A 22,401-nucleotide genomic window follows, 5' to 3' on the forward strand; every position below is an offset into this window, starting at 1 on the left:
GATTTCGAGCCGAGCTTCCACTTCCGGACTCGGATACCAATTGTTAGGCCCTTCACTAGCCACGAGTTCTACACTCGAGCCTTGGTGTGGTGTGGGTTTCCACGCATAGAGTATGCACTTCCCCAGAAGTGTTACTTTGGGTTTTGATACCGCTTGTTAGAAAAAATTCACATGCCTATTTCGGACTCGGGCTCATCCGCAATTCAAAAGCTTAAGTCAATATTTGCTAGACCATTGTATTTTATAAACTTATGGATTTCCTCTCAACTTTTTCATGTGGGACTATTTTCAATACCTACCCTCACCATTCTCCATATAAGAGAGAAACCGTCCTAATAATTTTAACTAGGCATATATGGACTATACAAGATCATTCGATGATTCAATGATCATGCAATAAATTGAAACTCAACATGACCGCATTTTTTCCGTAGCTCGTGTAAATTGTCATTGCAAGAAAGGTCTTATGGCTTACAAACTAGAGACCATACGATCCAACAAGACCACATTTTATCTAATCTCATATTTGAATCTTCATGCATGTTCCTCTTTTTAAGTTTTTCTGGTGTGGGTTCCTACTCGATCGATCGGTTTTCGGTTCCATTGGCTTCATGTATTGTGATTTTAACGGTTCAGTGAGTGTCATAAATTAAGAATCAATTGTCAGAAGAACGATATGATTTTACGGATTCTTTAATGAGTTGTTTGCGGAAAAGATGGATCGAGAAGAGGTTTGACATGCATGTCATGTATGGGGCCGAGGAAACAAGCAGTAATTAAATCTCCACTTACTCTTTCCCTTTATCTCAAGATTGGTGCCTCTATTTTCTTCTTTTCTCTCTCTTTTTTCTCTTTACTGAACTTTTATGTTATGGATTAAAATTGATTGACGATCATATGATTTGACCAAATATTATAAGCAATTTATTAAAAATTCAAATTTTATTTTTTTTGATAATGAGAGTTTATTCTCCCCGAGCCCATGATATAAGTAATCTACTTGATATTGAGATTTTCTATAACAAATTTAAATATTTTACTTTGATTGCTTGGAACGAGTTATTGTACATCTTTTTTCTCTCCGAAATTTCTTTCGGATTTTCAGAAATTTTTTAGTTTCCGGAGAAAAGGGGAAGTAGATGATCATATTGGTTTGACCAAATTGATCAAATAAGTAAGGAAACTTTATATCCTGGGAATTTAATTTAATTAATCACAAGAGCTTTGCAATATTAGAACGCACTCAACTTAACAGATAATAGTAGTTAGAGAGAGAGAGGGGGGGCTTTAATCCAACTACTAATCACTGTCTTCCATGTACCCGCCGCCTTTTTTATCGGCTACTTTCAACTCACCCCTGCACTTTAATCATCTCTTTTCTGCATATATGTTATCAAAACTGGGTATATATCATATACATATACAACTAGAATGTTACCATGCTTTATATGGGTGTATATTATTATGTTTTTATCTTACTAATTTACCCATGAAGTTTTTTTTTTTAATTTTTAATATTCAAGAATTCTAAAAGGATAATCATTGGTATTATAAACATGTATTCACTCCCCGCGACATCTTCATTTTTTGCGATGGAATATATTACAGGAAGAATATGTATTTACAATATAAAACAGAAAATCGATTGAGAATAGAAACAACCAAATTAATGATAAAAATAATATTATTAAGTTTTTTGTAAAGTCGACGAGTAATGTATGTAGACAATAATGAACACGATCTCAATGACTTAACCAAGATGAGATGCCAAAATTCTTACAAAAACACAAAAACATGGAGGCCAATAAATCTTTTTATTCATGGCCTTTTACAAATATACCAGTATAATCATAATGATAATGAGAGAGCCCGAGAAAAAAAAAATCGGACGAATTCCTTCTTTTCCTTATTTATGAATTATAAATATTGGATTTATTTAAAATCTAAATTATTTAATTGAAAACTACACATATATTATATAAAGTGTGTCTAATGAAATAACATAAAACTTTAAAAAGAACCGCGAGTATGTAATATTTTCGTAATCTCTTACACTTTGTCAAAAACTTTAAAGTTATATATATATTTATTTATATTAAAGAATTTATTTTTCCATCTTTTTTTTCATAAAAAATAAATGAAATATATAACATAATAAATTTTAAAATAAAAATAAAAATTAAAAAATTAAAAAATAATGAAATTTTAAAAAAATTGTGAGTATGAAAAACTGTCATACTCTCCCTTACAATGCCAAAACATTAAAGGTAGACATAGATATAGATATAGATATAAATATAGATTTAGATATAGATATATGGAAGATTTATAGATATAGATATAGATATAGATGTTTGTCTTATTGGATATCCTCTATATATATTTACAGATATTTGTCTTTTGAAGATATTTTATTAGTACCAATATGGATTGATTCAAGCGATTTGACGTTTATTCCCCTCAAGTAAGATCTCGAGTTCAAGTCTTGTGAATGGACAAAATCTACACTGAAAGAGCTTTATTCCTTAGTGGGTTGACCCGAATCGACTGAATTAGTCAGGTCCAATTAGGGTTTCAAATACTAGAGTTCACACTAAAAAAAAAAGATATTCTATTAGCCAAAATAAAGAAAATGCTAAAACGTAACGTCTGAGTTTTAGTGGTGGTCTAACATACTGCAAATTAATTCAATACTTCAAAGTTCACCCAGACTCAGTTATGAGACGTTTGATTCCCCACCAGAGCAAAAACTTTTTGGAAGCATGAGGTGTCCTTAACAACTTATAAGATGATGGAAACTAATCCTCACATGGGTGTTGGCTTGGCCTGACCATGTATTCAATATTTCTAGTAGATTTCGAACTCTTACATTGTAGATGATACGTATAGTGTGTATGAATTTTACCAGACTTTATTCGGTTTACACTGATTAACCTCCGAGTAAATATATATCTTTTTGAGAAAATAAAAGGAGAGAAAAGGGGCAAGCTATCTTAGGAGAAATGTTATATCCTTGTCACTTTATATATATATATATGTGTGTGTGTGTGTGGGTGGGTGTGTGAGAGATCCATTAACACTGAGTATATCACAAGCTAAAGTGTAGTTTCAGAGAAATAAGAATAATCTCAACAAAATGGATGAGGCAGCGAGGGGAAGAAGCTGCAGCCTGAAGCTGCCACCCGGGTTTAGGTTCTCCCCCACAGATGAGGAGCTCATCCTTCACTTCCTCTACCCCAAGTCTTCTTCATCTGCTTCATCTTCCTCCTCCTCTACTTCTTCTCTGTTCTCCTACAGTATCATCCCCGACCTTCTTGCCTTTCAACCTGATCCTTGGGAGCTCAATGGTAATCTACTCTGAACTTTAATACAATTACTCTCTTCTTATTCTCCAGCTTTTTGGCTGGTTTCTTTGAAAGTAAATAAATATTATCAATTGTTCCATGTCTATAAGGTATTCATTTATTTATGATCTCTTTGATTCTTCTTTTCTTTTTCTTTTTCTTTTTTCTTTTTTTTGCTGGAAAAGAGTCTTTCATCACTCTACCCTAAATGGAGTATAGCTTCTTTCACAAATCGAAGCGACGGGCTGAACCTTTCATTTATTTTTAGATTTTGGATATTTTCGTTATAAGAAGACACGGTCTCTGTTCTTCCCTTTGTTTAGTGGCAGCTAAGCTTTACCGATCATCTCCCATTTAATTAATCTTCACATATACAGCTTATGGAGTACATGTGTTTAAAGGAAATCTGCCTGGTTTAGTTAAAAAATGTCTACACAAAAAAAGTAAAAATATTTTTGTAGGTAATTACTTAACCTCTTTTTCTGACCTTATTAGACATTTTTATAGCCCTCCGAATGCAAATAGACTAAAGATATGTCGCTTTGTCATAACTCATCCTTTGGAGTTTTTTTTTTTTTTTTTTTTTTGTTTGGGTGGGGGGGTGGGTTGGGGGTGTGGGGGTGTTTGGGCGGTAAATTACGGGCCGAACCCCGGAGAGAAATTGATTTTCTTAATTGCTCAACATATATCCATCTGGATGTCCATACATATTATGAAATTCACCCCCACCATATTAGGTGAATTTGAAATTTACTCCCACCTTAAAATATTAAATTTATATATGTTAATTTTAAGTCATATATATATATATATTAAATAATCTATATATGTATATTCATAAAGAGCCTCACTAAGGCTTACACGTACAAAGTAAATTTATATACTATTACGTGTAATTTAATATAAATATACAGATTTACTAATAGGTTTTTAATTTCAACCCATTTTCATTCTATTTCTTAAGAAATGGTTGATATATGAAAGTGTGAACCTTTTCCACCACAAATATTAGAACATAACTTTTTTTGTTAAATTTCATGAAATTTAAAATATTTTTATATCGAAAAATCCATAAATGAATGATAATGATTGATTAGGCTTTATTCATCTTATAAATTTAGCGATTTAAGTGCGGATGCACATACGAATACATATACATATACACACATATAACGCAGATAGTGTATAGAAAAGGATTGTTGGCATTTGTTATAACATGTTGAGATTATTATAATGCAAAAATTACAGCCAAGTTATGATATATTGTATTATATATATATATATATATATATATGGGTTTGCCATAATAATCATGTACATAATTTTTATATTATAAATAATTTTATAGAAATAAATATTATTAAATTTATAATCGAATTATACTGACTATCATCACATATACAGTAAATTATATTTTTTAAGTTATTATAAATAATTTTATGGAAATAAATATTATTAAAATTTATAATCGAATTACACTGACTATCATCGTATCCACAGTGAAGAATAAATTATATATTTTTTAATAATATATATATATATATATATATGAAAATTATGTGTTATGGCCGGTTTCTCATGTATAGATTAAGAGGGAAATAAATTGAAGTTTCGCCTGGCTTGATTATAAAACGAGTTCGATTTCCAATAATAGAGACAATGTGTCTATGAACAATATCTTGGTTTATCTACAAAGAAAATGTATTCTATCGATGAATTTTTCATTTAAAATTAGGATAGTCTTTGAATTGTAATTTTCAAAATAAGGGAAAAATTCTTTTTTAGTACAAACTTATAAAAAAAGAGCAAAAAGGTTTTGTTCTAAATCTATAAAGTCTAATCGATTCCAATTATATACTTGCAAAATATAGTTTAGATTTGTTTAATATGCATTGGATTGTGATCAGATGATGCTATACACATATTTTTTTTATGTTCATGTATAATATGTAGGGAAGGCAATTGCCAGTGGAAATCAGTATTTTTATTTCAGCCGACAGAGGCAGAACAGAAGCACAAGCAGTGGGTATTGGAAGGATTTGGAGATGGAGGAACCTATCTTCAGCAGGGCTGCTAATGGTATTAAGATAGGGACCAAGAAGCTCCTCGTCTTCCACATCGGTGGCGGTCGTCGCTGTGGAGCCGCAATAGAAGGCGAGGAAACAAACTGGGTAATGGAGGAGTACCGTCTTATTCCCCGCGATGGATCGACCGTCAATGGTTATTCCCACAAGAGGTTTGGGAATCAAAGACAGGTGAGTTATAATTAATTATTATGTGATGGAAATGTCTTATTGTTACTTTGATGTTCTTGTCTTCTCTTTACAAGTATATATGAGGGAGTTAGTATTATCCCTCTCAAGCTGTTTTGCACCACGAAGAGTTAGATTTGTGGGAACATTTGCCTAGTATGGTAGATAAGATATTTGAAAATTTGTAAATAAGTGAAAACGGTCGATCGAGTCTGGTGATGATTAGGCTATTTACTAGACCATGTTATATATTCAAGTTAGACTGAGATATAACTAAGACGAGAATCTTAACACATTGAGTAAGAGAGATATATATTACTTCAGACTCACGCTAGGACTTGCCATTGATACACTAGGATTTATCAGACCTGGATATAGCGGCTTGGATGGTTTTTTTAGACACAATACCGCGATTAGTTACCACATGCTGAAATAGTTCAACTGACGTGCTTGACGGGCGAAGCTGATGGAGTTAAATCCATTGAGATATATATAGTAACTTTTGTTGTCTACAATAATCATCGATATAGGTAAAGGGTGTCTGGGGCCGGCCTGGTGACCTACCTAGCTATAGCTAAGTGGGTTAGGTCCATGGGCCCAGAAAACTAGCCCAACCAGCATATCCAATTGTGCATATGGCCGGAGCCATCTTCGCGTCATTTCTTCGGAGTATTGAATTCTGTTGTCCTTCTGACCAAGCCGATATTAACTTCGGTCCTTTTTTTAAAAAAAAAAAAAAACAACAGGAACATGGGTCACTAGTCCTGTGCCGGGTCCATGAGAGGAAAAACTATGGTTCTAATCAGCGCTGCTACCGGGGCAACTGTGATGATTGTGGAAGTGAGATTTCGTCTCTTGATGAAATGTTCATGGCATTAGATGATGATCTTGATGATGTAACTTCACCATGCTAAGCCATCGGCTAACATGTACACCATTATCTTTTCTTTTATACATGTGTTATAGAATACAATATATATGTATATATATATATATATAATATTGTGTACATATTAGTTCTTGTAATAGTAAAGGAAAAGAAGTTCATATGCTATGACCTTGCCAGTGTTTTTGGTTTTTAACGTCTGTATTGTCTTGAGTAGTAATAGTTCTCTCTATATTTGGTGGCATCAACCATTCGATATGCAACTACACATCAATATCATTGACCTAGAACGAATGACCAGGACTAGGACTGAAAGTGGTTGTGCGGATCGGGTCTTATCTGCGATTCTACATACTTTCAGGACCCCCAGATATATATATATATATATATATATATATATATATATTAAGATTTAGAGAGATAGACTGCACGAAAGCCATTAGGGGTGAAGAAAAATCAAGCATAACAATTTTGATCCGATCATCTAAGTTGGAGAGTAATGAGCTTCTAGATGCAGTTGTCTAACGAGGGAATTGGAAGTGATTGACATATGTTTTTTGGGGCCTCAGACTACGAGGATATTTCGCTAGTACAAGAATAACAAAACGAAATTGTCATAATAAATGAGACTTACATGTTATATTTACTTACCAGTGTTTTAACTTGTACATTGCACGGATTTGTTTTCATAATAATTATTCACAATTCTTAGCAGAGGCTTTATCATAGGCCTTAAGGTGGCGTTTGGTGGATTGCCGACAATCAAATTATCGGGAATTTACATTACCTCGAGATAGATTACTAGCATTTAAATTACCGGTAATCTATCTTGCTATGTTTGGTGTCCAATTAATATTACCAGTCATCTTATTATATAATAGTTAATTTTATAATAAATTAAAATAATATTTGATTTTATAATAAATTTCTAAAAATTAAAGACAAACTTCCTAAATTGCCCAACCACCACCCATTTCCATCTCCTTCCTTCTGTCTATAATAACACCACAGCCGCATCCAATTAATCAAAAAGCCATAGCTGCCTCTTGCTAGCACCTCCTGCATCTCTCCTCCACGCCTTTATGCCGAAACCAGTTCCACTCCGGTACTATTCCCCACTCGTCTACCACATCAGCATCTTCGATCTTTTCTTTTTTGTTTGAAGAGAAGAGGCTCTATCCCTATTGTTGACGAATTCCCGGCCCCTGCTGCAACTAAATCAATGGACAAAGCTCCGACTAGGGGGAGAGGCTTCAATTTCGAAGTCCCGAAACTTGAGTTCCATCACAAAAAAAAAAAAAAAAAAACTGAATCTGAAACTTGAAATTAGGATTTATAGAGTGGAGAAAGAAGAATATGGGGAATGGGACGACCGTGATGGTGGTTGTAGGCGGTGGTGCTGTTTGGTGCGGCAGCGGTATTGGGATGGCGGCGGTACTGGGATGGCAACTGTGGTGGTTGGGATGGCCATGGTGAATCGATGATGGCAATCGTCTTGCTTGATTGAGAATGAAATAAATAGAGGGTAATTTTGGCATATAAGATTACCACCATTAAGACACCCTCCATGAGGGCTATCCACATTACCATTTTGGTGGTGAAGTGGATTGCCAAATTACCGGTAATGTGTGTTAGCCAAACAAGGCAATATGTGGGCCCAAGCAATTTAAAAGACACATTTCCGATAATCTAGATAGATTATCAATTACCAAATGATTCCTAATTGTAATAGCTTCTCCTCCAAGAACATTCATCTGAAATCTTCAAAGCCCAGAAACTCCTATTCTTAATTAAGTACTTCTGAACCCATGCTACCCAAATTGAACCTGAACTAAGTAACAAAATCCAGACATTCCTCATAATACAAACTTCAGTCCACATGCCCATATCTCTAACCCCTAGCCCACCCTTACATCTGGGAAGGCAAACATATTCCCATTTTACCTTTGAGCCACCCTTTTGAGCTTTGTCAGAACTCTCCGTAGAAAAGCCCGACCCTTTTGACGAATTAATTTAATTACCCTTTTAGGAAGAATAAAGCTCGAGCACCAATAAGTAACCATGATAAATATAACAAAATCTAGAAGTTGAATTCTTCTAGCATAAGATAAATGTCTAGCAGTCCAGCCCTTGATCTTGTGCACAATTCTATCAGCAAGAACTACACAATCTTTTATGGGAAGCTTACCAGTTACAAGAGGTAGCCCTAAATACTTAACAGGCATAACTCCCTTTTTGAAACCAGTCGATGCCAATGAAGAATCCCGTGCGGATATAGAAGCACATCCACAAAACTATTCAGATTTCTCAAGGTTTAGCTTCAATCCTGACAACTTGTGAAAATTCTAAAGCGCATCCAAAATTACCAAAAGAGAGGATTCTGTACCATTCGAGAAGACAAATAGATCGTGCCCGAAGCATAAGTGAGTGAGTTCCCAAGGATTTGCATCTCGGATGAAAACCAAATTGGCCTTTTAGAGCAGCCTGATTTAACATTTGACGAAAAACCTCTACGGCAATCACAAAAAGATAAGGGACAAGGGATCACCTTTCCTTACACCTTTCTTCACTAGAAAATAGCCTGCAATTAAACCATTGACTGAAATCGACAAATATGGAGAAGTAATGCGCACGCGAATCCAGTCAACGAATTTTCCAAGAAGTCCCATAGCATCCAAGGTATTCAGTAGAAAACTCCAATCCAATGAATCGAAAGCTTTCATCAGATTTACCGTAATAGCACACCTAGGAGAAAGATGGGACATGTGGTAGTTCCTCACAAGTTCATGCGACCTTAGTAAACCGAATTTTTCAGATGCCACGGGGTCGGGTTTTCAAGTCTTTTCATTTTTCACTTACACCTTGTTTACACCTATTTTCCGTAATATGTGAGTTTAGCCGAGTCGTGATGTGTGATTGGTGATTTCGATAATTTTCCAGGGATTTGGGAATGTGCAGGTCCGGGACTGAGAAGGCGGGCCGTGATTGTCATAGCATCGGCTGTGTCGGATTGGATCCCAAGTCTTGAAGTTAGACCCATATTTTGAAGATGAGTCCAAGACATACAAGAGAAGGCCCAATGGATCACGCCCAAGAGAAGCCCATCATGGTGGCTGGAGCATATATACATGTGCATGAGCATGCATATACATCAGTGGTGATGGAAGAATTATTTTTCCTTGGCAGCCGATATACCTGGTGATCAAGTATGTGAAGGTCTCGTGATATCTTCGAATTTAGACACTCGGATGGGTCGGATATCCCTCTAATTTTATTTGCTATTTTATTTTTAGACAATTTAGATAGTCTTAGGGGTCAATTTCGTATTTTGATGTTATCCCGATATTATATATTGTGGCGTATCTAATTTAGATAAATTTCTTAAAATTTCATTGTATCGCCTATATATATATATATATATATTTATATTTATATTTATTGTCTTGTTTGTTATGAGATTTTGCACATCAATCAATCAAACCTGTACTTTTCTTATCTTTCATTTATCGCACTTTCGTTTATCGCGCTTTACTTTTACCCACACTTTAGTTTATCGCACCTTTCAATTCCCGTTTGTTTATCACTCATTTGATTCCTCGTGGATGAATAACTTTGTCCTTTCTGGGTTTTCAAGGCGAAGATTTTATCTTCCTTCGGCACTACTTGCCAAAGTGTACTCAAGGTTTGAGTTCACTTGTTCGAACTTGTGTTTGTGTTCGTAAGTAAAAAATTTGTGGAGAATCCTAAACGGCTAAATCCTAGAGTCATGTTATCGTCTGAAGTGGAAATTATTACTTGAAGTTAAATCTAGCCGCCGATCAATCCCGTGGACATCTAGGTCGTGGTACACGATTTGAATAGGTATGGCCGGCCATTGACACGTCTCATATTTTGGAATCGCTTCTAGGCATGCTTGGATCACTCACGTATTGTCAATTAGGTGGTCCTGCATGTGATTTTAACGTGAACACACCCCAAGTCAGATTTAGACATCATAAACAAAATCATGCGAGCCCTTATTCCAGACTAAATTTAATGGATTATTATTTATTGTCCTTGGTAAAGTTGGGTGAATTGATAAATTGACAATGAATAAGCCGAGGGGAAGGTGTGACATCAGATAAGGGGGAGACTTCCACGTCAGGAGAAGAAAGGCAAAGTGCAAATGACGCTGATCTGTTGTGATTATCTTAGACACCTTATTATGAACTATCCATTCGTCCCTTTTTTTTTCTTGGAAGGATAATTCATTCAAATTAAATCGATTTTTTAGGTTAAAATGTTTATGATATGTCATTCACGTAGACAATCATATGCCATATCAGCATTGATAACGATCACGTCAATAGTTTTGACGGCCCAATTAATGGATTTATAGATAAGGATAATGAAGTTAAACGTTGTGATTTTTCAAGTGAAAGTTGAAAAAATTACTAAATCGAGGAATTTCATAAAATTAATTGATTTTTGAGCCTATTTTCCCGTTGGAGAAAGTATTTCTATTGAGATACGACATAATTGTCAAATTGTGTTTTATATGAGCAAATTTAATTTGTAGTATGGGATTAAATGATTAAAAGTACTTTATGATCAAAGTCAAATCAACTTCCATACCAAAATCGATCATAGCTGTTGAGATTTTTCGCGTCCCTTTTTTGATATCTACTTAGACTCATGGCCCTTTAACTCCGTTATAGTCGTAACGACAATGAAAAATTTGATGGATATCTACATATATGTGTAGTGCATCCAATGTATATTCTTATGCATTTGGCAAGTTATGCTTCGTTTGATTTCGCAGTTAAAATTACAAAAATTTTAACTTTAACTTTAACTTAACATACTATACAATAAAAATACACATTTCTCAAATTAAAAATTTTAACTTTAATTTTAATTCAATACACTATGCAACCATTTGTATTTTTCCACAATCAAAATTAAAATTTAACTCTAAAACTAAACTCACCATTAATAACCACTTACGTAGTTACGTGTTCAGTTTCTCTTTAGATATGGGCAACCATAACAGACAAAAATTCCTAATATCCACGAAAGATTCATGAACCGTGCCAGATACAGTTGCAGCAGCTCTCCTCTCCGCCCCTGCGTCCCTACCTCTCATTCTCCCTTGGACAGTTCATTGCGGTCTCTGCTTCTTCCATTCCATTCATGGCGGGTCTGGGCATGAGAAAATCAAGAAACTTCATCAATCGCATCATCAGCAGCTCCCAAATTCATCAGTCACTGGGTGTCCTCGAGCACATACATTCGGCTTCGTCTCATCGGACCCATCTCTCCAAATTCCCCACAAAAATCCCGACTTGGGGCGGCCCGGCGGCCCTTTCCTCATCTCGCCGTTTCGAATCGACCGAAGCCGAGAAACAAGCTGAGTGTATGACCGATATTGGCGATGATAATCAGGTAGTCTCTGCTACTGCCACTCCACTCCCCAGTGTGAGCTAAGCTTCAGCACCGTCTTCGAGTTCCTTTTGTTTTCTTGTATTAATGGGTTTATTTGCTTTGGATAATGATGTTGGGGTGTTCCTTCATCAAATGTCAGCGGCGGCTTTTGGAATTTCTGCACATTTCCGTGCGAATTTGCTGCAATCATTTTGTCTGAAAAAGTTTGAGCTGATAAATGAAATGAATTCATGTTGTTGTTACAGTCATTATGTATTAGATATGCCTTTGCATGGCCTAATCAAAGTCCAATAATCAGTTTCTACCGAAAAAAAAAAGTCCAATAATCAGGGAAGGCTTTGGTATTCTCTAGGAAGAAACTGTTGATGGCCTGCAGAATAAAGTTGGAAATGGAATCTTGCCGTCTCATCGTTTCTGAGGAATATGTTTCGATTGCTCCAGATTCTGGGCTTGGGACCCGCATTTTTTTTTTTGCATCAGAACTTGCTTACTGCGATCTTCTAGCTTTTGCGTTCCCTGCGAGCAGTTCACACTCTTCTTCAGTGCGCAGAACTTGTCCCTTTGATATGTTTAGATTAGAATAGAATAGAATAGTCAGTACACGTGCATAATGCTGCAAATAAGGGTGGATAAAGAAGTAAACTTTTTCCAGGATTTTCATGAGCGAGAACGAATGCCAGTTCGCTGTGACGAACTTTAGTCGAAGTTTTTTAAATTGGGTGGAGACTGATCAATCCATTGCCTTTAGTTTAGTGGGTTTCTAAATGTCATGACAAATGAGAGCTGATTCGAGATGAAGCATGAATTTTGCCCTGAACCTTGCTCAAAGTATGAGGGAAAAATTTTCATTTTGCAGATGTTGGATTTTCCCGGTGGAAGAATAGCGTTCACGTCTAGCATGAGGTTCATCCCCGAGTCCCCTGAGGAACGCATACGTTGCTATCGGGTTATCGATGAAGAGGGTCGGCCCCTTATGGACAGCGGTTTGACAAAGGTATGTCTATGTGCATGTGTCATTCGTGCATTCTCATTCATTTTTTACTGTGCAGTCTTCTGTGTCGATCATAAAGGAAAAACAGGCATCCCTTCTTTTCTGTTTAGATCAGTGAGGAAGTTGCTGTGAAAATGTACACTGGGATGGTCACGCTTCAAGTATTGGACACAGTCTTCTATGAAGCGCAAAGGCAAGGAAGAATCTCGTTTTATGTAACCACAATTGGAGAAGAGGCCATCAACATTGCGTCTGCTGCGGCACTTACTATGGATGACCTTGTCTTCCCTCAGGTCCAAGTCTATCCTATCTATTCTAATACAAAAGGGTCTCCACCATCTTCTCGATCAGAAAATATGACCTTACTGTGTGGATTTTGGCTAACTATGCTATGGTTTTCCCGGGAAAGAGTTATTTTTCCTAGCTTTTCATGAAATGGGAATGTTTTGGGTTCTAGTAGCTTTCCAATAACGAAATGAGACGACCTTTTCATGTTTTTATAGGAACAACAAAAAGTTTGAGAAGTGTGTATTATTCACATTCGAGTGAAAATGTAAGTTAATCGTGTACTCATTAGAATTATTAGTAGATGGAGAGATGTAAGCAGTTGGCCAGACTGTCCCTTGTGCACTGACTATTTTAATTCAACTATATGAGGCGAGCTAAAAGTTGAAACGAGCAAAAAGTTGCACAAACTCGGGAATGAGGATTCTTGTATTTTGCAGTATAGGGAGCCCGGAGTACTGCTATGGCGGGGTTTCACCTTACAAGAGTTTGCGAATCAGTGCTTTGGAAACAAAGCTGACTATGGAAAAGGCAGGCAAATGCCCATTCATTACGGGTCCAACAAGCTCAATTACTTCACTGTATCATCAACAATTGCGTAAGATGTACTTGTTGTGTACATAAGAATCATTTTCATCACTGGGACATTTGTGATATAATTTTAAGGCATGAGTAGTTTATTCTTTCATATCAGTCACATGACATCTAATAGTAACCATCAATGAAAGCTACGGCATCGGGATCATCATTCTTTTCAATATTCCTTTCAGCACACAGCTTCCACCTGCAGTTGGTGCCGCTTATTCTTTGAAGATGGACAAACAAGATGCTTGTGCAGTAACATATTTCGGTGATGGTGGTTCTAGCGAGGTAGAAATTTTACAAACAGCACACACGATTGCCATTTAGAATTTCGAACAAACTTTTCAACGATGTTTTCTTGCCCAACTGATTCTTTGTATTGATATATAGGGAGATTTTCATGCTGCTCTAAATTTTGCGGCGGTAATGGAGGCCCCGGTGATTTTTATTTGTCGGAACAATGGGTGGGCAATCAGTACACCCACGTCCGACCAGTTTCGAAGTACTTATTCATTCTGTTTCTTCCTCCTTTTTTTAATGTTTTCAGTTATTTTGTGTCAAGCCTTACCAATGAATTCATATGATCTTTATATGATTTTCGTTGACGGACTCTATTATTCGGAAGGTGATGGGGTTGCTATTAGAGGTCAAGCTTATGGAGTTAAAAGCATTCGGGTAGACGGCAATGATGCCCTTGCCATGTATAATACAGTTCGTGCTGCCCGTGAAATGGCGATTGGTGAGCAAAAGCCTGTCTTGATCGAGGTAAAGAAAAAGAGATGCTCTAAATCTTAATTTACCATACGTCCAGAGATTGAGGCAGTTTCTCATTCCGATCGAGCTGAAAGCAATATTTACTTCTGTTGATACTGTTTATAATGTAGGCCATGACATATCGAGTGGGCCATCACTCCACATCTGATGATTCCACCAAGTACCGACCGGCCAATGAGATTGAATGGTGGAGAATGCAGAAGGATCCAGTGAATAGGCTTAGAAAATGGATTGAGAGAAATGGTTGGTGGAGCAGTGAAGCTGAGTCTGAGCTTCGAATCGATGTGAGAAAGCAGGTAAAAACCTTTTAAAAGATTTGCTCCTTTGGTTCTTAAGAACTCGTCAGCTTTAGTAAGATGTCCCTTATCTTGTTGCAGCTACTAGATGCAATTCAAGTGGCAGAGAGAGTCGAGAAGCCACCGATTGCTGATCTCTTCACAGATGTTTACGATGTCCCTCCTTCAAATCTCCGGGAGCAAGAGAAACTGCTAAGAGAGACCATTGAGAGGCATCCACGAGATTACCCGGAGGATGTGCCCCTTTAGATAAATCCTGGGGGAGAGTTATCAAATATGCAGAAAGATACTTTTCATTCAAGTGTCAATACAATCTAGTTATCCCCCAAAAAACCAGAAAAAAAAAAGTGTCAATGTAATCCATTTGGTTCAATCTTCTGTATCTTAAACATGTTAAAACTTCCATGATTCCTCCTCATCATCGCGGAAGACAGAGTTGGGAGTTTCAAAACATATATTTATTGCCAGAGAATTTCAATCATACAGGATATCTCTCTTATGAGGACATTTGCAAAACAAAGAAGGCATCACTGTTATAACTGCTGACAACCACCGAACTAATATCATCATAAGGAAGAAACTTGCTCCTCCAGGGATTCTCTCACTGCCTTCAGCAGCAGAGGCATCAACTTCTGATTGGTGACGACGATTCCTGTGTCAAGATTGAGATGCCTCCCTTTTGAGAAGTCCAAAGGTTGACCCGAAGCATCTGTGACCACACCTCCCGCCTCTGCAATTCAAGCAAAGAAATCACGCATCCAGTATAACGTAGGATTGTAATTAACTGAACAGAACTAAACCGAGCTTCGACTGACAAGGATCATTTTCCATCTAAAGAATTCAGAACCGCAGATTTGAAAGCGAAAATGTTAATAATAAACTAACTAGAAGTCAACCAGAGCAGTCTGAACGGACTAATCTCTTACCAGTCACAACAATGCATCCAGCAGCATGATCCCATATCTTCTCGCGGTAACCTTTGTGGGGGAAGCGCATGTAAATAGCTCCATCCCCCCTGGAGAGAGCCCCGTATTTCGCCTGGCTATCCATTCTGACTGGTGGGGCTTTAACTCCGAGTTTCTGTTAAAAAAAAAGTCTCGTAAAGATACTCTCTTTCCACCAAAAAAAAAAAAAAAACTCTCTCTCTCACACACACACAAAACGAACGCACGAGGAAAAAAAAAGAGAGATTACTAAACCAATCATCATCACATTACCAAAAACAGTAGTGCTTTCATTACAAACCACAACAATCGTGTGGATTCCCCCATTAATCCTTTACTGTGATTGATTCTTCTCAACTGAGTTGTTTGGATACCGAGAGACCAAAGGGTAGGGTGGGGAAAGGTGGGAAAGGGTGTGGAGGGGTATCGGATTCCTTGTTTTCTTTGCACAAATAGGGGGTGGTATGGAAGTAGTTAGCCCACCAAACCCCTCATCTTCTTTGGATAGGGCAAATAAAAGGGTAGGGCGGTACCGAGCTTATTATAGTCAAGATCCCCACTATCTAAACAGTGTTAGGTTCTAATGTCACTTGATAAGTTTCCCACACACAAAATGAGATGGCATTACCTTTGCGATGGAGCTCGTTAAATCATGCATGGAATGTGCTGCTTCATACGATTCAAAAAAGGAAGCATCTTCAGTGTTCTCAGTAGCAGAGACATTCACCTAGAAGGTACAAGATATCAGATAGCAGCTAAAAGTCCGGAACCTACCCAGCAAGCTCAAAAGAATATCCGCATCGAATGGCAGCTTTAATAAGAAGGAAAGCAATGAGAAAACAAAATATTTAAGAGTTCCAACCTTTACAGGTGATGAACCATCAAGTGACTGCATATAGGTTCCTGAACCGATCTTTGCAAAGAACAAGCAGCCAACACCTTTGTTTGAATCCTCCTTCCCTGCAATGGATGCTAAGGGAAGATTGGGACAAGCAAGGACTCCCAATACTACTTTGCCCTCATCTAGCAAACCCAAAGCTATTGCATACTGATCACCTCGCAAGAACCTGTGGATGATGACCATCAGTAAAAGCACATGAAATACTAATTGCAAGATGTCGAGGCAAATTATGCAAAAACTGCAAAGCCCAATGGTCTATTGTCAATCCACTAGTCAAGCCATTCAGGTTGAAAACTCACCCTTTGGTGCCGTCTATGGGATCTAAGACCCAATGTCGGCCCACAGGACCGCCTTCAGATTTACCACTATCAATTGCCGCAAGGATGTCTTCTGCTGATAAAGTAGAACTGTAGGAACCGTCATTTGCTAGAGTTTCATTCACAACTTCAGTGATGCGGCGAAGCGTTTCTGTTCCACTGGCCGTACGAAGATCTCCTGAATCCTAGAAGGCAAAGGAGTGGGAGATTCTGAAGTTGCATTGCGCGATACAAATGGCAAATAGTCATCCAATACTTGTCGACAAGTTTAACTATTTTACCTCTTCGGCCACTAGAGAGAAATTTTCTGATGGAAGTTCCCGTTGCAAAATGAAACTAACAAGAGCTTGCGAGCCTGGAATCAGCAAAAGAAACCAAAGTTGGTTCATGCCAAAACCATCAAAACTAGACTTATGCCATGCTCCTAGTTTGATCGCCCCCACAAACCCAGCTTAAATTTTTCATAAGTTTGCCCTGAATCTCGAAATATTCCCTGCATTACCTAATTTGATATACAAATGAATGCTCTGACCCCAAATGAAATATCCAGCTCACAATAATACAATAAAAGAAAGGAAAGCCAGTGCTGAACCATAATCGGCCACGGTGACAGGAGTCTTGTCGGATTTTGACTGAACATCTGACTGCAAGAGTGCCCTCTGCACTTTCTGCAACAAAAAGAACAGGAAATGTGCGAATTAACAGAAAGCAAGAAGCAATTGGAAGCAGAGGAAAACATTTTCCATCAGAATTGAATTCAGAGTCAACAGCTTTGATTTCTGGGTATTGCAAAGGATGCACCAACTGTGTCAGTGGAGCAAACCCAAGTGACCCTTTGTCGAAAAACGCAGCAGCACACCATAGATCTTACTCTTTCTTCGACTGGAAACTGCGAGTGCCACCGAGGAAGGGAGAGGGAAAGGGAGAGGGAGAGAAAGGGAGAGCGAGAGAGAGACCTGACAGAGGCGGGCAGCGAGAGAGGCGGCTTTCCTGGCGGCGGCGAGCTCCTGGTCGTAAGTCGACATCGTCGAGAGCGCAGCAAACGGAGAGGAGGCTACGAAGGAGAAGGAGAAATGGGGTTTAGTGAACTTCAGCTTTGGGCAATTATAGCAGAAGGAGGAGGAAGAAGAAGGTGACGACAGCAATGCTGATGTTCGCAAGTAAAGTAAAGACATGTTTGGTGTCGGCCCTCCTGCCCACTTCTCCTGTTGTTGCCTTCCCTCCCAGCCCCCTCCTCCGCCGTTTCAGGAATAGAATCGAAATCTGCGTCTGCAATATAAAGTGGCCGTTTGCTTTCCATGTAAAGTTCAGATTTTTCCCCGGAAAAGATTCCAAACTTCCATCCGATATGTTATAATTGGATTGTATGGGTTTAAACTGAGTCCCTGTAATCCTGGTTGGTACCAAAAAAAAAAAAAAAAGTGTCATGACTTGTATTTCAATTCCCAATAGCCTAATATATTTAGGAAAGGAAACATACTTATCATGTTCGTCTAATGCAAAAGGGATAGACTTTGAAGATGTGCTTCAGCTGAGGGTCTAATCTACTGTGTCTTTCGGGTAGCTTTGATAGGCATGGTTATGCCTCACGATCGTTCATTGATAATGTTCGATTCCAGGAAAGATAACTCATCGATCTTAGTATACTCATCTGTGGCAACTTCTACATTGTATTTGAATTGCTTTAGCTACAATAAGAACAAAGAGAGAAGAATCTCTCTCCCTATACATTTCATTCTGAATCAACGGAAGAAGATCCTCTTCTCCACGCCCCAAATTCGATCGACTGCAGTGATATGCGACCGGAAAAGAGGTCCTTCAGATGTTTATCGCACAACCCGATTCGCCTCCTGTTCAAACTAGGGTGGATGCAACTCGAGAACCCGGTCTTCCAACCTGGGAATCTCTGTCTCTCCATCACATTAATAGTATAAACACTCGGTGCCTTCGATGTACATCCTATAGTGAAGCAATCACAGGGCCTCGACGCGATTGTCGATCTTGCCAGAGACAGCAAACACGCCCCAGAATATAAAATTCCATAGTTCAGCGCCTCATCATTCTCAAAAACTTGAGAAACTTGGTCTCATCTTCCTCCTCCTCCTCCTGATCCACCTCAATGGTTGAAGGGATCCGACTTAGCTCCAAATCAAACCTTTTCTCCACCTCAGTCTCATGCACTCTGTACTTTGCTGCGAGAGTGCGAATGCAAGATTTTCGCAGGCAATTGTATACTATGACCTTAACATCGTCAAAGTTGTTGCATTCTCGGTACCATCTGAGCCAGCGGCGGACAATACCTGAGTACCATTCAATGATTTGGGCTCTGTCTAGGAGGATAAGAAGACTCCCAGAACGGCCGAATCCTCGAGAAGTCATCAACCCGTATCTTAGCAGCCGCTTTTTTATGACTTCAACAGGAGCGACAATCTCGGTAATGGTCTCAGCTTCAGGAGAATTTGGCAACAGAGCAAGAGTAGATGCTGTTTCAGAAGACACATACTCTTTTGCACACTTCTGAAAGCGATAAAATGCCTCTGTAAGTTCCCGGGGAAGAGAAGGTTCGGCAATATATTTTGATAAGATAATCTCCTCGCTGTCCGCAACTTTCGCATTCACATTTTGCATCCATATTTTTAACAAATGTTTATACCAGTGATCCGTTTCCATACCAGCTTTTCTATAGCTTGATATCCGACTTAGAACAGAATTTTCATCAGCCAAACTCTTGATCTCTGACTCTTTAACCTTCTTCAAGCCATGAGCGAGCCACTTCTTTCCAATCCTAACTGTCCCAGCATCCCAAGCAGCTTCCTTCTGCGAAGCGAAAAGTTCAACCTTTTCTTTCAACTTGTGAACAGCTCTCACTGCAGGACTTTCTTTTAATTTCCTCCGAACGAGAAGGCCAAGAAACTGAATTCCGTGCCGCCCATTGCATGGGAATATTTCTGCCTGATCATCTGCTTCCAAAAACAGGACCTCCTGCAAGTAATTGACGACCTCAGATTTTAAACTAACTGCAATATCTTTAGGTCCATTTACAGCAAAAAACATCTCATCCATATGCCTGCATGAATGAATTCTTGGATTAGAATTTTGCCGATTTATGCTTTCTGTGTCCACATTGCCTTTCAGTTGCCTCCGGAACCAATTGCGGAGATTGGAAGCAGGCCCAGTTTGATTAGAATACCCGGGGCCAAGACCAAGAGCTTCATGTGCCATGGATAATCTATAAAATTCCCGGTCAAATTGGTCGAGATATATATTTATCAGTATGGGGGACAATACTCCCTCTTGTGGAAGACCGTGGCCCTTTGGAAAACCACCAAACTCCAAATTTATCACCCGAGCATCAAACATGCTTCTAAGGAGTGAACACAATTCCGGGTCGTCGATCTTTTCCTCCATTATCGAGATCAACTTAGAGAAAACACGAGAATCTAGCTTCTTGCTGATATTTAATGTGAACCACCAGTCGGGATTTGAAATCTCTTTAGAAATGTACTTCAGAGCTGTCGAATGGCCTCTCCCACTTCGACAACCATGAGAGATCTTTGAGAAGTGGGGCTTGTATACAACTTCCAAGACTAATCGGATAGCTTCTTGAATGACTTTCAGCTTCAAACTCGGAAGAACAAGGACTTCTTTCCTCGCACCCCTAGTTGAGATGGAGAATATGTTCTTACTGACATCGAAACTTCCTCTTTGGAGATCCTCCGCTAAGGAATCAAAGGGCATCTTACCACCACAATCGACATCCGAGTTCAAGCAGATACAGTTGTAAGCATCTTCCAGAGTTTCGCGACTGGCCAGAACTCTTCGCAGGAGGGAATGAAACTTCCCATCAATGAATTGCTCCTTCACCCTCTTCTTCACGCGGAGCTCTAGAGATCGCTTGAGCTCCGTTCGGCTTCTTGGTTTCCTCTCCTTGATGGTAGAAGTCTCATCCACAAGGCAAGCTAACTCATGCGCCAGAGATCTTTCCCCGAAATTGCTGCTGAAAGTGTCACTAGCAACAGAAAGAGAAGAATATCCCGCACGAGCTTGGGTTGTCTTTCCACTCCTTCCTGTAAAGCAGTGTTGTTAAAGTTCGTAGGCAGCTCCAAGAAATAAGTCTATCTAGCCATAAGAAACATAAAACACGGACAGATTAAGCTTACAAAGTAAAGAAGCCTACTAGGCAATGTCAAAAACTCCGATGCTAACAGCATTTTACTTCCGAAGTCTACAGCTTTTATCGATCGGAAACGCTATGGTTTGGCTCACCTAGTGTTGTTGTCAGAGAGGGCTGAAGCCAGAAGAAACCGAAACTTAGGGGTTCGGCAGGTTTCAGAAAATTTCGCTTGCAAGTGCCTCTTGCAAAGCACGAGAATATCATCTCCTTGCTGGCCTTAGATTCTCCAGATGGATCTTACAAGAACGTGAAAGACTTCAAGGCAGAGTTTCCAACTCGGCCCGGACATTTCATCGAACAGGTACCCTGCACCACATTTTCGGTCCAGTCGGCGCTCGAAAGATCGGACTTTTCAAATGAGTCCGGGCATTGAGAAGGATTTTCCGAATTCTGGGCAATCCCAAAATGCAGAATTCCCTTTGAGGGTACAGAGTTCAGTTCGTTCCCCGCATGATTACGAGGTTGAAGCATGAAGCAAGTCTCGCTTGATAGACACCGCTTCTCCAACGGCAGTGGGATCAACTGCAGAGGCTATTTTAATGATCCGCGTCAGTCATAGGGATGACCACTTTTTGGTTGGTTGTTTCTGCATCCGCTTATTATGGGCCTCCTCAGGCCCAAATTTAAAGGCCCGATGCTCCTTGAAATCATGTTAGATTTTTTATTATACCCACCAACATAATTATTTCATTTCTTAAGTTACGATAGATATGTGAATATTGGAAATTATAGGTCCAGTGCTATTTTACGAATCTTAGTTATATGAACGAATAGTTCATGGCTGTGACTGATCCAGACAGCCATACTTTTTTCTTATCATTTTTAAAATTAATTTTTTAATAATAAATTCTCCATCTATTTTCACATATATATATCCATATTAATTTTTTATTAATAAATTTTTCATCTACTTTCACATATATATATATATATATATTCACATATCAATATATTTATCAACACTTTCAATTATTGCACAAAAACAAATTGAGTTGGATCATTATCCAACTTGAAAACCAAACGCAAGTTTATTGATTCTCCTTATAAATTATATTATAATTATTAGTATTTTTCTATCGTGCATTCCACCGATTCTCATTTATATATCTCTATCTAAGTTCTTATCATAATAACTAGTGTTTTATCCCTTGTGTTGCACGGGTTCGTTATCGTATACCTATTATCATCATTATGGGAATCACTCACATTTTTAATAAATTATTTCTTATTA

The 22,401-nt window shown here is 38.3% G+C and overlaps 4 protein-coding genes across 4 annotated transcripts; 2 read left to right on the top strand and 2 right to left on the bottom strand.

The window, feature by feature from the left end:
• The first annotated feature begins 3,079 nt into the window (after positions 1 to 3,079).
• LOC116211788 (NAC domain-containing protein 104-like) lies at positions 3,080 to 6,652 on the top strand. Its single transcript, XM_031546303.1, has 3 exons — positions 3,080 to 3,347; positions 5,298 to 5,599; positions 6,343 to 6,652. Exons 1-3 carry the CDS (start codon positions 3,137 to 3,139, stop codon positions 6,508 to 6,510), a joined length of 681 nt encoding a protein of 226 aa, XP_031402163.1. The 5' UTR covers positions 3,080 to 3,136; the 3' UTR covers positions 6,511 to 6,652.
• A 4,890-nt stretch (positions 6,653 to 11,542) lies between these two features.
• Positions 11,543 to 15,285, top strand: LOC116210492 (2-oxoisovalerate dehydrogenase subunit alpha 2, mitochondrial-like). The gene is made up of 9 exons (XM_031544373.1): positions 11,543 to 11,906; positions 12,763 to 12,900; positions 13,008 to 13,190; positions 13,623 to 13,780; positions 13,953 to 14,052; positions 14,155 to 14,266; positions 14,390 to 14,529; positions 14,649 to 14,834; positions 14,916 to 15,285. Exons 1-9 carry the CDS (start codon positions 11,655 to 11,657, stop codon positions 15,081 to 15,083), a joined length of 1,437 nt encoding a protein of 478 aa, XP_031400233.1. The 5' UTR covers positions 11,543 to 11,654; the 3' UTR covers positions 15,084 to 15,285.
• On the bottom strand, positions 15,271 to 18,622 carry LOC116210493 (SAL1 phosphatase-like). Its single transcript, XM_031544374.1, has 10 exons — positions 18,477 to 18,622; positions 18,170 to 18,389; positions 17,953 to 18,050; positions 17,589 to 17,664; positions 17,278 to 17,351; positions 16,979 to 17,181; positions 16,641 to 16,845; positions 16,407 to 16,505; positions 15,761 to 15,914; positions 15,271 to 15,564 (listed from the first exon to the last, which is right to left on the bottom strand). Exons 2-10 carry the CDS (start codon positions 18,294 to 18,296, stop codon positions 15,401 to 15,403), a joined length of 1,200 nt encoding a protein of 399 aa, XP_031400234.1. The 5' UTR covers positions 18,297 to 18,389; positions 18,477 to 18,622; the 3' UTR covers positions 15,271 to 15,400.
• A 26-nt stretch (positions 18,623 to 18,648) lies between these two features.
• Positions 18,649 to 21,718, bottom strand: LOC116210491 (nuclear intron maturase 4, mitochondrial). The gene is given in 3 exon segments (XM_031544372.1): positions 18,649 to 19,073; positions 19,076 to 21,063; positions 21,263 to 21,718. Coding segments are annotated over 3 exon segments (2,445 nt in total). The 5' UTR covers positions 21,375 to 21,718; the 3' UTR covers positions 18,649 to 18,728.
• Positions 21,719 to 22,401: the final 683 nt, after the last annotated feature.

The sequence above is a fragment of the Punica granatum genome, chromosome 6 (assembly GCF_007655135.1).
Source record: "Punica granatum isolate Tunisia-2019 chromosome 6, ASM765513v2, whole genome shotgun sequence".
Taxonomy (NCBI): Eukaryota; Viridiplantae; Streptophyta; class Magnoliopsida; order Myrtales; family Lythraceae; genus Punica; species Punica granatum.

Bases quoted from the DNA above. Each gene is read 5' to 3' on its own strand.
- LOC116211788 (XM_031546303.1), top strand. From the start codon at position 3,137: ATGGATGAGGCAGCGAGGGGAAGAAGCTGCAGCCTGAAGCTGCCACCC. The intron at 3,348-5,297 runs GTAATCTACTCT...TATAATATGTAG, and splicing joins TGATCCTTGGGAGCTCAATG to GGAAGGCAATTGCCAGTGGA. The intron at 5,600-6,342 runs GTGAGTTATAAT...AAAAAACAACAG, and splicing joins GGTTTGGGAATCAAAGACAG to GAACATGGGTCACTAGTCCT.
- LOC116210492 (XM_031544373.1), top strand. From the start codon at position 11,655: ATGGCGGGTCTGGGCATGAGAAAATCAAGAAACTTCATCAATCGCATC. The intron at 11,907-12,762 runs GTAGTCTCTGCT...TTCATTTTGCAG, and splicing joins ATATTGGCGATGATAATCAG to ATGTTGGATTTTCCCGGTGG. The intron at 14,053-14,154 runs GTAGAAATTTTA...ATTGATATATAG, and splicing joins GTGATGGTGGTTCTAGCGAG to GGAGATTTTCATGCTGCTCT.
- LOC116210493 (XM_031544374.1), bottom strand. From the start codon at position 18,296: ATGGAAAGCAAACGGCCACTTTATATTGCAGACGCAGATTTCGATTCT. The intron at 18,051-18,169 runs GTCTTTACTTTA...TCTCCTTCGTAG, and splicing joins GGAGGGCCGACACCAAACAT to CCTCCTCTCCGTTTGCTGCG. The intron at 17,352-17,588 runs GTTCAGCACTGG...TGCTGATTCCAG, and splicing joins TGTCACCGTGGCCGATTATG to GCTCGCAAGCTCTTGTTAGT.